The sequence below is a fragment of the Monocercomonoides exilis genome (genome assembly GCF_001643675.1).
Source record: "Monocercomonoides exilis strain PA203 chromosome Unknown scaffold34-1095894, whole genome shotgun sequence".
NCBI classification, from domain to species: Eukaryota; Preaxostyla; order Oxymonadida; family Polymastigidae; genus Monocercomonoides; species Monocercomonoides exilis.
The window spans coordinates 771,191-783,627 of record NW_027150579.1 but is presented as its reverse complement, the minus strand read 5'-3'; the positions used below and the strand labels follow the sequence as shown (position 1 = coordinate 783,627).

The following is a 12,437-nucleotide window of genomic DNA, read 5'->3' as shown; positions in this document are numbered from 1 at the left end:
ACGAGTTTTTCGCATTTCATTGTTTTTGAAGAAAATTTTAAAAAACTGAAAATAATGAGCTTCACAATATTTATAAGATGTTTTTTGTGATATGCGTCAAATGATAAATACTTGCAGTAAATATGCACAACGTGAAAATTTTGAAAAATGTTGTTGTTTCAACAGTACAAATAGATTTTTCATTATGACAAAATTGCTCATTTTGTTTTTGATTTTATGAAATATGACAAACAAATTTGAGAAGCAATGCATTTTTATCAAATTTGCACAAAATTTTAATATTTTTTTTGAAAGAATAAAAAACAGTTGAGAAAATATGAGTTTTTATAAAATTTTCTTCAAAAACAATGAAATGCGAAAAACTCGTGAAAAAATAAGAAAAAACAAAAAAGATTTGAAATTATATATGATAATTATGAATGATTCATGGTCCAGTGGCTAAAAACTGACAGAAAAAGAGAGTCGATTATAAACGAGCAAAACAAATGATCAAAAATAAATTATAAATTCTCAAGATCTTCATCAAAAACAAAAATTGACAAAAAAATTTTTTGGATGAACATTTAATACGTGCTCAAACCTGGTGCAATATGCTTTTTTTTGTTTTTAGTTTTTATTTAGTGAGATACGCCAATAAAAAAAATGTCCGGAATATAAAAAAATTGACCGGATAAAAAAACCACCTTATCTGTATTAAATCATAAGAAAAATGGGTTATTTTGATTATTAATCACAGAAACTCTCCAACAATCCATTGGTATGACAAAGATGTGAACAACATAACAACTCAATTGCGGAAATGGAAATATGGAAAACTTTTTTTTTGGAAGAAGCAATTTCCATGAGTAAGCAATCTCCAAATCTCCTCTTATTCATTAAAAAGCAATTGTTAATGTTCAATAAAGGTGAGAAATCGCTGAATTGAGGTATTTTTAATAGAATAGAAAAATATTTGAAAAAGGAAGAATTTCATTGGATTACTGACTGAAAATGCTCTGAAGTTAGATTGATTCAAAAACAAACTAGAAAAAAGAAAAATAAAGTTGAATACAGTTCTGATGGAAAACATTGAATGCATTAAAGAAGAAGAAGGCTTGAAAAAATTTGACATGAAATAGAAGAGAGCAAAACGAGGATCAAAAGAGGTCGAAAATGAAGAAAAATCAGAAAAGAAAAAGAACAAAGGATATGGAATTGAAAATCAATTTATTTCTGAAAAAATGAAAAAAAATTCCTGTAAAGACGTTCCAAAAAAGGAGGATTTGGATACACGATGAAGAGTTGAAACAATATTATTCAATGAAGCAAATCAATAATATGCTGCTTTTGAACATTCGGAATTATTTCTCGGTATTTAAATTTTCATTTTCATCTTTCTTTTTTTTATATTTTTTATCTCCATTTGTATTTTCAAAAGTCTATCAAATCATGCATCGAAAACAGATAAATTCCGGTGAAAGGAAACATTTTTATGAAGATGGACGAAGATGATAAAGGAGCTGAGCGGATGAGGAATTTCATTCAAACAAGACATGGTCGGAAAGGCAAAATCTTAAAAAATTGAAGAAAAAATAGAAATCTATTGAAAATGGAAGTTTCTTGGAATTAATAATCACAATTAATTGAATATGAAAAATGGAAATAAAAGAAGAAAATTTGTACCAGAAAATGGAAGCTGAATGAGAAGAGTTGTTATTGAAATGGGAATAATAATAATTTGCGAATGCTTCTGCTATAATGGTTTTCTCCAACCCATTATCACTTTGTTGAAATGACTCCTTTTGTTTTGGTTTTGTGCTTGAGTTTATCATTCTGTGGCAATGATGAAAATGAACTGCTGAGCAACGGAAAAGTCACCTTTTGCATTCCTGTTGCGAAGAAGAGTGATGCTTCGGCAAAGGGAAGTATTGTTCATGTACTCAGCAAAATTTTCAATTCAACTGTTAAATTGAAGGGAATATTGGTCGAAAAGCGCGATGGCTGCTTAGCATTCGATATCTTCACAAGATCACTCCTTGTTGTTGAAAACAGTCAACTTTTGGAAAAGAGTGATTCTTATCATCATTATGTCAAAAATGAAGGAACATGCGAAATGATCAATACCTCCTTGAATTTTGAAAACAACGACAATTTTGAGTTGATGGAAAGCGTTGTGCAGATGAATGCTGAAGATTCATTGTTGCTTGTGAGAAAATGTGTTTGGAAGAATATTGCATTTTGTGGGAGTGGAAGCCTTTTGAGAGAAGGTTCAGGATGTTTTGAAGGAATTAAAAACTGTGAATTTGTGAATATCACAAAGAAACATAGCGAAAGAGAGACGAAGCAAATTGAAAAAGAGCTGATGATGAAAATGAGCGTAATGGAAGATTGTCAAGTTGAAAGTTCAATGAATGTGCTTGAAGGAGGGATTGTGAGCGGAACAGAAGGATCTGTTTTCTTTTCCTGCAACAATTGCACTTTCGTGAACAACGAAAGAGTGCATTGGAGAGCGAAGAATACAGACAGGCTATCAACAACAGAAACACAGAACTTTATGAACGCTGAATGGAATGGATGTTCTGCTCCATGTTGTGGAGCACTTTATGTGCATGAAAATTCGAATGCAACGCTGACTGTTGAGAATTCATCTTTTGTGAAATGCAATGCAACATCCGCATGAGGAGGGGGAATGTTTCCTCTGAGCATTGCAGAATGCGCTGTGAAGCATTTCACACTTGTTGAGTGCTATTATATGCAATCAACAAATAATGGAAATGCTGGGATAGAAATAGAAGGAATGACAATTCTAGCATATGTGGAGAATTGTTTATTCAAAGATGAATGGTCTGAAAACGATGGAGGCGGAATTGGAATTTGGAGTTCGAAAGCAATGAAAACAAATAAATGCATTTTGGATTGTTCATAGGGTTACACTTTTACCTCTGACCCTTTTTTTTACCCCCACCCTTTTTTTTGTGGAGCTGGCTACGGCTTAATACAAGCTTGTGCCAACAAAAAATAACTTGAAATGCTTATTTTAATATATTCAACTAATACAGAAAAAAATTTTTTCGAATTTTTTTGACTTAGAGATCTCAGTTTTTTTTAATTTTATTTTTTGATCATTGAATTGATGGTCTTTCCATGAATATAACATACTGGAAGTTTTAAGGAACATCATCATTGCACATCATATCCTTTTTATTGTTTTTATAACTTTTCACATTTCACAAGTTTATTTTTCACCTGTTTTCTCATTTCATCGACTTTTTGATAAAATGCAATTTTTGATTGTGTAAAAGACAATTTTTTAATTTTATAAGCTGTCTCTTATTTTTAACTCAATATATTATTGCAAGCTCACTAAATATTTTGCTGAATAAATGTTTCTGGCTGAAAAATTCAAAACAACCGAAAATGATGTTTTTCATTTTTCGATTCAAAATCAAATTTGAAAAACTTTTTTGTGATTCCACATGATTAAAAAATAACTATATATTAAGGATAATCTTAAAAATATTTTCAAAAACTCAAAATCTTTAAGGAATTGCATTTTTTCGAAAAGTCGATGAAATGAGAAAACAGGTGAAAAATAAACTTGTGAAATGTGAAAAGTTATAAAAACAATAAAAAGGATATGATGTGCAATGATGATGTTCCTTAAAACTTCCAGTATGTTATATTCATGGAAAGACCATCAATTCAATGATCAAAAAATAAAATTAAAAAAAACTGAGATCTCTAAGTCAAAAAAATTCGAAAAAATTTTTTTCTGTATTAGTTGAATATATTAAAATAAGCATTTCAAGTTATTTTTTGTTGGCACAAGCTTGTATTAAGCCGTAGCCAGCTCCACAAAAAAAAGGGTGGGGGTAAAAAAAAGGGTCAGAGGTGAAAGTGTAACCCAATATTAATTGTGCTGTGCTTAACAAAAGTTATTCATATGGTGGCGGACTTCTTCATTGGAGCCCAATTGATAAATTAGTTACGAGAAATTGTTTATTCCAAAGCTGTGATGCTATTTATTGTGGAGGCGGTGTTGCAATGAGGGTTCAGACTTTTGGAGGAGATATGTTATGGTTTTGCTTTTTTCATAATAACACTGCCAGTTATGGCAATAACATTCATGTTGTTGACGACTGCTTAAACCCACAGACTTTTTGTTGTTATTCCACACGAACCGAAGGAATTAGGTATTTTGCAGAGGGAGATAAAAGTGAATGGCTTCCAAATGAAGGAGGAAGAAGCAGATTTGTTTCTTCGAAGGAGATTCAAACCAATGCAAAAGACACATTTAACTGCGGATTGAATGAATCATGTGCATGTTTGACCATTAGCCATTGTCTATCCCTAATGATTGCGGGGTTTGTGGAAGAAATCAGGGTACTAGCTGGAATGGTTGTTGAAGGAAAAGGAATTGATGTTGGAGAGAAAACGATCTCTGAAAATAAAGTTTCATCATCTGGGTCTGCCATTGCAACAAAATTTGAGGCTAATGGGTTGAGTCTGTTTTGCGTTGGAACAGGAGGATTGACTGTGAACGATCTGTCTGTGATTCACAATACATCGTTTGAAAGCAACAAACAATGCAGATTGTTTGAAGTTCAAGGAAGTTGATTGATAGATGTGAAGAGATTGAACAAATCCATGGACTCTGCTCATTCAGTGGAGAGGTGTATTCAGAACTCACTCGTGAAACTGGAAGGGGGAAAGTTGAAGATGCAAGATGTGAGATGGGGGAGAACATTCAGTTCCACAAGTGTGATATCTCTGCCTCAAGGATCTTCTGTTTCATTGTCTCTGGATAACTGCACATTCAACAACATTGTGAGGACAACAGCAGGATCATCGCTGATAAGTGTGAGTGAAGGGTCACATTCAATAACTCTTGAGGGATGCGTACTTGATGGCTGTGGGAGTGAAGCCTCTGAGTTTGGAGGAGGGATGATGGTTGAAATGGGGAATGTTGGTTCATTGACGATGAATGGAGGTGTTGTGAAGAACTGTTTTGCTTCGATCACTCAAGGGAGAGGAGGAGGGATTGGACTGAAAGTGAAAGATACAAGTGCAGAGTTTCTGATTTCATCAGCGTTTGAAGGAAACAGGGCGAAATGGGGAAGTGACATTTTTGTTGACTCGATTGATTTGGAATTAACAGCAACAAGTGGGAAGATCACTTCATTGACAGCTTCAAATCCGTTGTTGGATGAAATTCGAGGATTCGATAAAGGCGATGATTCAATTCCGATTCCTTTGTGCGCTTATCTGATGATAATTTCTGATGAGATTTATGTGAGCAATGCAGATGCATTTTATCACTTTTTTTGTGGATTTGCTGAATTTCCCTGCATGACTCTGAAGCACTCACTGGAAAGGTAAGAAGAAGAAAAGAAGATTGTTGTCGATGGGGTGATTGAAATACAAGATGAGTTGATATTCGACTCCTTCAAGCACACAATCAGAGGGAAAGATGGAAATAGTGGATGGAAGGTGGGCAATGATCCGGATAGAAGTGACGGATGCATGATAACAGTCATTGCAATAGCATATCTGAGTTCGCTAATTCTCTCTGTTCCTTCTGCTCTTCCAAATTATGAAGCATTCTTCAGTTCCGCCTCACAATCATTTTCACTTGAAGATTGCTCGCTGACTTTTCAAGACTCCAAATCAGCGTTGTCTTATGTGTTTTTGTCAACAACAACAGGGAAAGTTTCTGTTTCATCGTTGAATGCATTGCCCTTGACCATTGGCAATTGTCCATTGATTTCTCTTGATGGAAGCAATGTTGCTGGCACATTCACATCCATGATCGTTGAAGATATTTTCTCTGAGACAAATAGCGTTTTGTTTGAGGAGGCAAATGGAGCTTCTTTTTCGATTATAGATTCACCACTTTCAGTGAACGCATCTTCTCAAACAAAATCATCATCAACAAAATCAATGCAAATAATTTCATCAAATTCAGCCAAGATTTTGAAGCTCACAAACAACATGATGAATAGATTCAGAGGGATTGGGGAAAATGGAGGAGCTGTTGAATGCACACTTGGGAGAGATTGCTCTCTAAAAGTAGTTGGAGGGCTGATATCTGGGAGTGAGAGCAAAGGAGGAAATGTAGGAGGGCTGTGGGTTGAGATGAAAGAAGAATCATCCTTCACTGTGGGAAACATGACAGATACTGACCAAGTGAATGCAATAACATCAAATGATGTCAGTGATTTATTTCAACTTGTGGATTGCAAGGCAAAGCGAAACACATATGGAGAACATTGATATGAAGGAGGGATTTATCTTCATTTGGATGATGGAGCAAGCACATTCATTTTGAAGAAAAGTCATTTTCAGAATGTGATGCTAGAGAGGGGAAAGAAATCTTCATCAATGCTAATGATCTTTCGAGTGCGATTTGCAGAAGCTCGATTGGATTTGGAGTTGATATGAGTGACTTGACAAGGCTGAATGGGTTTGAGAGATCAACATCGAATGAAACATTTTTCATTCCGCTGGTGGTGTATCTGTGGGATAACTTTTCAGCGCCAGCGTTTGTGGGAGGAGGATCATTGAGCCATGATTTCTCGAAGTGTGGATATGAAGAGTTTCCGTGCTCATAGATTTCGAAGGCAGCGTCAATCTATTTTGAAGGGAAGAAAAAGGATATCTCAATTATTGAGCCATTTGCCTTTAAGGAGGAATTGAGCTTGAGTACAGATGAATGGAGCATTGCACCCAAAGAGGATGAGACGAAGTGTGATGTTTGTGATCAGAAAGAGGGAGCTCAAAGTGGATTGATAAAAAACACAGTTTCTGTGTGTGTGACTGGCATTGTATTTTCTTTGAAGAAATCGCTGACATTTCATGAGAGTGTGTTTGAGTGCCATTCAGGGAAGCTCACACTGAATGGATGTGAGATGGAAGGAGGCACTGAATCTATTTCGACAGCGTTTGTGAAGGCTGTTGGAGGGGTTGTGGAGGTGAGTGAGTTTGGATCAAGGAACATGAAAATTGGAGATTCATCGATATTTGTTGTTGAGGGGAATGCTGAAAGTGTGCCTTCGATGAATATGACTCATAGTGATTTTTCCGAAATCATATTTGTTGATGGGAGTGTTGTTGAGTGCCACAAGGGGATTATTGAAGAGATGTCAGGATGCACATTTTCATCGATCACTGGTTCGAAGGGAAGTGGAGGATGCATCAGCATTGCGAACAATGGGGATGATGATGATGGAAGAGATTTCATAGTGAAAATAGAAGACTGCACATTCGAAGGGTGTGCTATCACTGGAGAGGAGGGAACTGAGATTGGAGGAGGTGCACTCTTTTGTGAGGCATCTTCGAACACGAATCTTTTGATAAGTTTGTGTTCGTTTTATTGTTGCAGAGCACCATATGAAGAGGGAAGTGTTGGATATGGAGGAGGAATAATGCTGAAGATACTGAAAGAAGAAGAAGAAGGAAAGGAAGGGTTTGTGATTTCCTCACCAGTTTTTTCATCTGAGAAGCCAAACAATGCGAAATATGGGAAGGACCTGTTCATTTCATCTGCATCGCTTGCCAAGAGCATCAAGAACGAAACGCTTCCATTTGTGAAAGACAGATTGGAGATGCTGACAGAGGACTCGATGAGAGGATATGATGGAGAAAACAGAGAGTGTGTAATCCCTCTGATCTATTTCTGGAAAGAAGTTGGATTGAGTGTGCATATTGCGGAGGAAGGAAACAATGTGGTTGTGTGTGGGTTGAGCGAGTATCCATGCAGATCTGTTGATTATGGGGTGAAGCGAGGGAGTAACTTGGGGATTGAATCAATTGCAGTTCAGGGGGTTTGTGATGTGAGGAGTGTGATTGAGATGAGTGGGATGAAACTGGAAGGGACAAATATGGAAACAGACAAAATTCAATTTGCTCAAACACTTGAAGTGAATGGAGATACTGTTGTTGAGTGCAAAGGGGTTGTTCAGTTCAGTGAATTGGGGATTCTGACCCCCAGTTCCTTTGACAACGGAGCAAACACCCTCATCCAAACAGGATCAGATGCAATCAAAACGAGTGTTGTGAGCTGTACAATTCATCCAAGTGGCAATGCTGAAAGTGAGGTGTCATTTGTGTTGATCAGTGCATTGAAAGGAATTGTTTCGATTGAAAAGACAGAAATAGCTGGATTCTCAACGATGCATGAGATAATGAGCATATCAGCTGATTGTGTAACAACCATGAACAATGTGACATTTGAAGATATTTCATTGAGTGGGAAAAGTGTAATTGCGACGAGTGAAAGTGAGATTCCTGGAAATGGAAATGATAATGCAGAAGAAATATGGAATATTCAATTTGAACAATGCACATTTGTGAGTGTGAAGCACAATGGGTCAAGCAACCCTTCGTTGCTTTGTTGTGATGTGCCAAATGAAGTGAGGTTGAAAATATGGAATTCGACAATTGACAATTGTGGATCGACAAGTTCTCATGAAGGAGGTGGAGTGTTTTTCCTTCTCAATGAGAAGGGGAGATTGGAAGTGAATCACACAAATGTGACAGAGTGTTTCTGTTCGAACATCGGGAGAGGCGGAGGACTGTTTTTGAAATCACAGAGCGTTGCACAGAGGACTTTGCCATTTGTGCTGTCGAACATCACATTCCTTCGGAATGTTGCATCGAAGGGGAGAGATGTGTTTGTGAAGTGCACAGACCTTGACTCGCAGATAAGTGAGTCACAGTTCCTGATAAATTTTGGGGAGCCATTTGTGAGGGAGCTGGCGATATGGGGATGTACAGCAGACAATTATGGGGATGAAGAGGATCTGCTGAGGAGGGTGTTTGTGTTCAGGAGCGATTCATATTTGTTTCATCGATTGTGGGGTATAACAGCAACAGCAAGCAGTGTGGGGAGATGAAGAGCACATGCTCATCGCTGAATGTTGGGGTGAGCCACATCATCCCATAGGATTATTCGCAGCTGCTGATATGGAATGAAACAGAATTGACTGGTTCATGCTCAGCTCAGAAGGTGACAATCAAGTCGATGGAGGCGAGCAGGAATGGGGAGATAAAAGTGAATGAGATGAACTTGGCTGGTGAAGAAGCTGTGACGACATCAGAGTCTGTTCGAATTGAGAAGGTGTCGTTCGTTTTTGGTGGAATGGGGAATGTTGTCTGCTCATGCTTAATACACCAATTGAATGGATCTCTTATTCTCGAATCTGTTTCATTCTTATCAGAGAGCGGATCAATGGAGAATTCGCGGACCCTTTTTGACTTTTCTCTCTTGATTGTTGAAGATGGGATATTTGAGTCTGATCGATGTAGTATCGGACATTTGGTATTTTCGAAGCCTATGTTCCAGATATTGAATTCTGAAGGTTCAATATTTGACGAGCTGATAGTGGATGATGTCCTATGCAAGAGTTCAGCGATTGAATGTGGAAAGAGTGAGAAAGTGAGCATTTCAAAGTTGACAGCCACAAATATCTCTTTGCAAAATGAAAGTCTGATCTCATTTGAAAATGGCCATTCTTCACTCGTTTTTTCATTAGCGTTGTCATCGTTCACAAACATCAGCCGATCAACTTCTGGATCAAGCATTATTTGCACAACACATCCAATGAGTGGATTTGAGATTCGTAACTGCTCTTTCCATGAATGTGTGTCAAAATCGCTTAAAGGGAGTCAAGTGGCAACAGCAATGAGTGAGAATATTTGGATGAAGTTGTGCAAGTTTGAAGGAAATTTGATTTCAGGAACAAAAGAGAATGAGATTCCTGATGAAGTGTGCAAATGGAATGGGTCAATTGTTGACTTGTCGAAGAGTGAAGCAGTTGTGAGAGACACCACGATTTGCAGCTCGTCGAAGGGAGGGATGAGTGTGAGTGGAGGCGCAATAATTATCAAAGATGGAAGATTTGAGGACAACAATCTTTCGATTGAGAATTACCCATCAGTCAGAAGAAACATTGTTTGCCCAAGTTCTGCCTCACTGACAATCTCCAGTTTGAAAGGTGGTGATGGAGTGAAAGACAATTCATCACTTTGGATTCTGAATGAAGGATGCAATTTTGAAGGGATTATTTCTAAAAGAGCATCCCCATTCTTCATTCCAGTCCTGGAAAATGTTGAAGCAAAGGAAGTGGGAGAAGAAGTGGAGATTGTGTTCAAAGGGAAGGAGCTGCTGCCATGTGACTTGTCATTCATGGTTGTGAAGGAGATTGGAGAAGAAAAGCAGATAGAAAAGCATGAGTGTGATGAGAGTGGATATGTGTCAGAGACAGAAGTTGAAGGAAGATTGGCAAAGGAATCAATAAATGAGGCAGAAAACGAGGCAGAAGTGAGAGTGTGCATTCTGTTTGGAGATGCTGGAAAACAATCATCAACTGACTCTTTCATCCTGAAGAACAGAACAGAGCCTGAGAAGAATGGTGATGGAAATGTTGTTCAAGGAGGGAAAGGATCAAACTCATTTTGGGTTATTATTGTGGTTGCATGTGCAGTTTTCATTGTGTTGCTGGCAGTGATTGTTGTTTTGGTTGTTCGGTGGAGAAAGGTGAAGAATGAAGCAGAAGATCTGAGAGAGATTGTAAACGATAATATCAGAAAAGATCCGAAGGCGTTTGAGATGGTGACGATGGAGATGTCACCAGAGGAGCAGTGGAGAAGAGCAGAGAAAGAGGCAGAAAAGAAAAATGAAGAGAGGATAAGGAAGAGAGTGTATGACAAGACACTGGAGCATTCAGAGTCATCAGAACATCTTCTGTCAGAGAGTGGATCAACAGAATATATCCTTGGAAGAGACTCTGACAAAATCCCAGAATGGATGCTGGAGAAGGTGGATGAAAAAGAAGATGATGTTTCGAGGAAGAGAACATCATCGCCATCCATTTCATCCACTTCATCCACAGACACATCAGACACAGAATCCACATTTGTTCGATCGGAAAGTCTGTGTCCAACCACATCGTCGATGTCGAATCTGGTGGATACAATGGCCTGCTCGTCTCCCCATGAGAAGCTGATTGTGGATCTGAGGGATTCATTGTTCATGCTGTTGCATGGAAGGAACGAGAAGAAGGAGATGGCTATTGGAAGTCTGCAGGAAAGGGAGATGACAGCTGCCCAAATCCTGTTCTGGGTGGCTAACCTTGCTCTCCACTCCTTTGATGAGATGGAAAATCCTCTTTCTTCCCTTTCCAGTTTGAGTCCTCACATTGTACTATTCTCAGAGCACATGGTGATCTGCATTGTAACGCACTCTGACTTATTATCTGATGATGACTCAGATTCCTCATCCATCTCATCATCAACAGTTGTGACATCTGCCAGTGATAATGGTGATGATGATGATGATGATGATGATGACTCCCTTCCCTCATCAGCGTTTGAGGATGCAGATGACAATTGGAAGGAGTGCCTGAGGTGGAAGGCACCCGAGCTGCTGATGAACAAGAAGATGGGGGCAACGAAGGAGTCGGTTGTGTTCTCGATTGGGATGATGGTGTGGGAGTGTGTGACGCTGGAGATCCCGTTTGGGGAGTATGAGGGAGTGGTGGCAGGGCAGAAGATAGCGAATGGGGAGCGGCCGAAGGTGGAGAAGATGGGAGGGAGCAGTCTTCGGGAGTTGGAGGAGAAGTGTGTGGTGCAGGGGTGGGATGAGCGGGTGACATTGGGGGATGTGAAGCGGGAGCTGTTAATGAAGATGCCGATGGGGTCGATGTTTGTGACGGCATCAGACGCGTTGGATATTGGAGATGGATCGAGATGTGAAGAGGCAGACAGCGAAGACACAGATGGGAGCTTCACTAGGATGGAATGAAGCAATGATTTTATTTATTTATTTTTTTCATTTGAGAAATGCATTTGAGAAGCCTGGGGAATTGAAAAGTGGAGATGGGAGAATGTTGGATGAGAAAAATTAAGTATTTGTTTGAAAGCAATTCCTTCCTTTGTTTATGTCTCATTAGGAAGAAAACAGCATTGCCAATCGGATTCATGCTTTCGGGAGTGGATTGTCATTCGCTGCATTCTTCGTCCCGAGCCATGATGAGGCTTTCACTTTCTTCGTTTTGAAAACTAGAGTTTTCATAATCTACAAACAACTGATGATTTCTGTTTAGAAATTAGTTTTATTGGTTCATTCTTATTTCGTTCACATTTGATATTTTCATCCATTTTTTTCTTTCACAAGAAATACAACAATTATTCAAATTTGAAAAAGTTTCAAACAAATTCCATAATGATATATTATTCAATTTTTGAAAAAATTAGAACACAAAATGGGTGGTCAAAAACCTTCTTTTTTTTATTGAGATCTATTTGCATCCGAATTATTGTAAACAAGTTTTCATTGTCATTTCTTTTCTCCACTTATATAATTTATTTATTTCTTCATTAATATTGAAATTGAAAAGCTTTCTGATAATCGGATTTTTTTCGGTTTATAATCAAAAAGAAAAGAAAACTGAGAATCA

General features: G+C 38.0%; 4 protein-coding genes across 4 annotated transcripts; all 4 read left to right on the top strand.

Annotated features, from left to right (window-relative positions):
• Positions 1–4,332: 4,332 nt before the first annotated feature.
• On the top strand, positions 4,333–4,596 carry MONOS_2254 (uncharacterized protein; the record flags this gene model as incomplete). The annotated part of the gene is made up of 1 exon (XM_067872165.1): positions 4,333–4,596. The coding sequence occupies one exon, from the start codon at positions 4,333–4,335 to the stop codon at positions 4,594–4,596; it is 264 nt and encodes an 87-aa protein (XP_067724207.1).
• Positions 4,597–4,626: 30 nt separating this feature from the next.
• MONOS_2253 (uncharacterized protein) lies at positions 4,627–5,358 on the top strand (the record flags this gene model as incomplete). Its single annotated transcript, XM_067872164.1, has 1 exon — positions 4,627–5,358. The coding sequence occupies one exon, from the start codon at positions 4,627–4,629 to the stop codon at positions 5,356–5,358; it is 732 nt and encodes a 243-aa protein (XP_067724206.1).
• A 144-nt stretch (positions 5,359–5,502) lies between these two features.
• MONOS_2252 (uncharacterized protein) lies at positions 5,503–6,252 on the top strand (the record flags this gene model as incomplete). The annotated part of the gene is made up of 1 exon (XM_067872163.1): positions 5,503–6,252. One exon carries the CDS (start codon positions 5,503–5,505, stop codon positions 6,250–6,252), a length of 750 nt encoding a protein of 249 aa, XP_067724205.1.
• A 635-nt stretch (positions 6,253–6,887) lies between these two features.
• On the top strand, positions 6,888–11,782 carry MONOS_2251 (uncharacterized protein; the record flags this gene model as incomplete). Its single annotated transcript, XM_067872162.1, has 2 exons — positions 6,888–8,859; positions 8,958–11,782. 2 exons carry the CDS (start codon positions 6,888–6,890, stop codon positions 11,780–11,782), a joined length of 4,797 nt encoding a protein of 1,598 aa, XP_067724204.1.
• Positions 11,783–12,437: the final 655 nt, after the last annotated feature.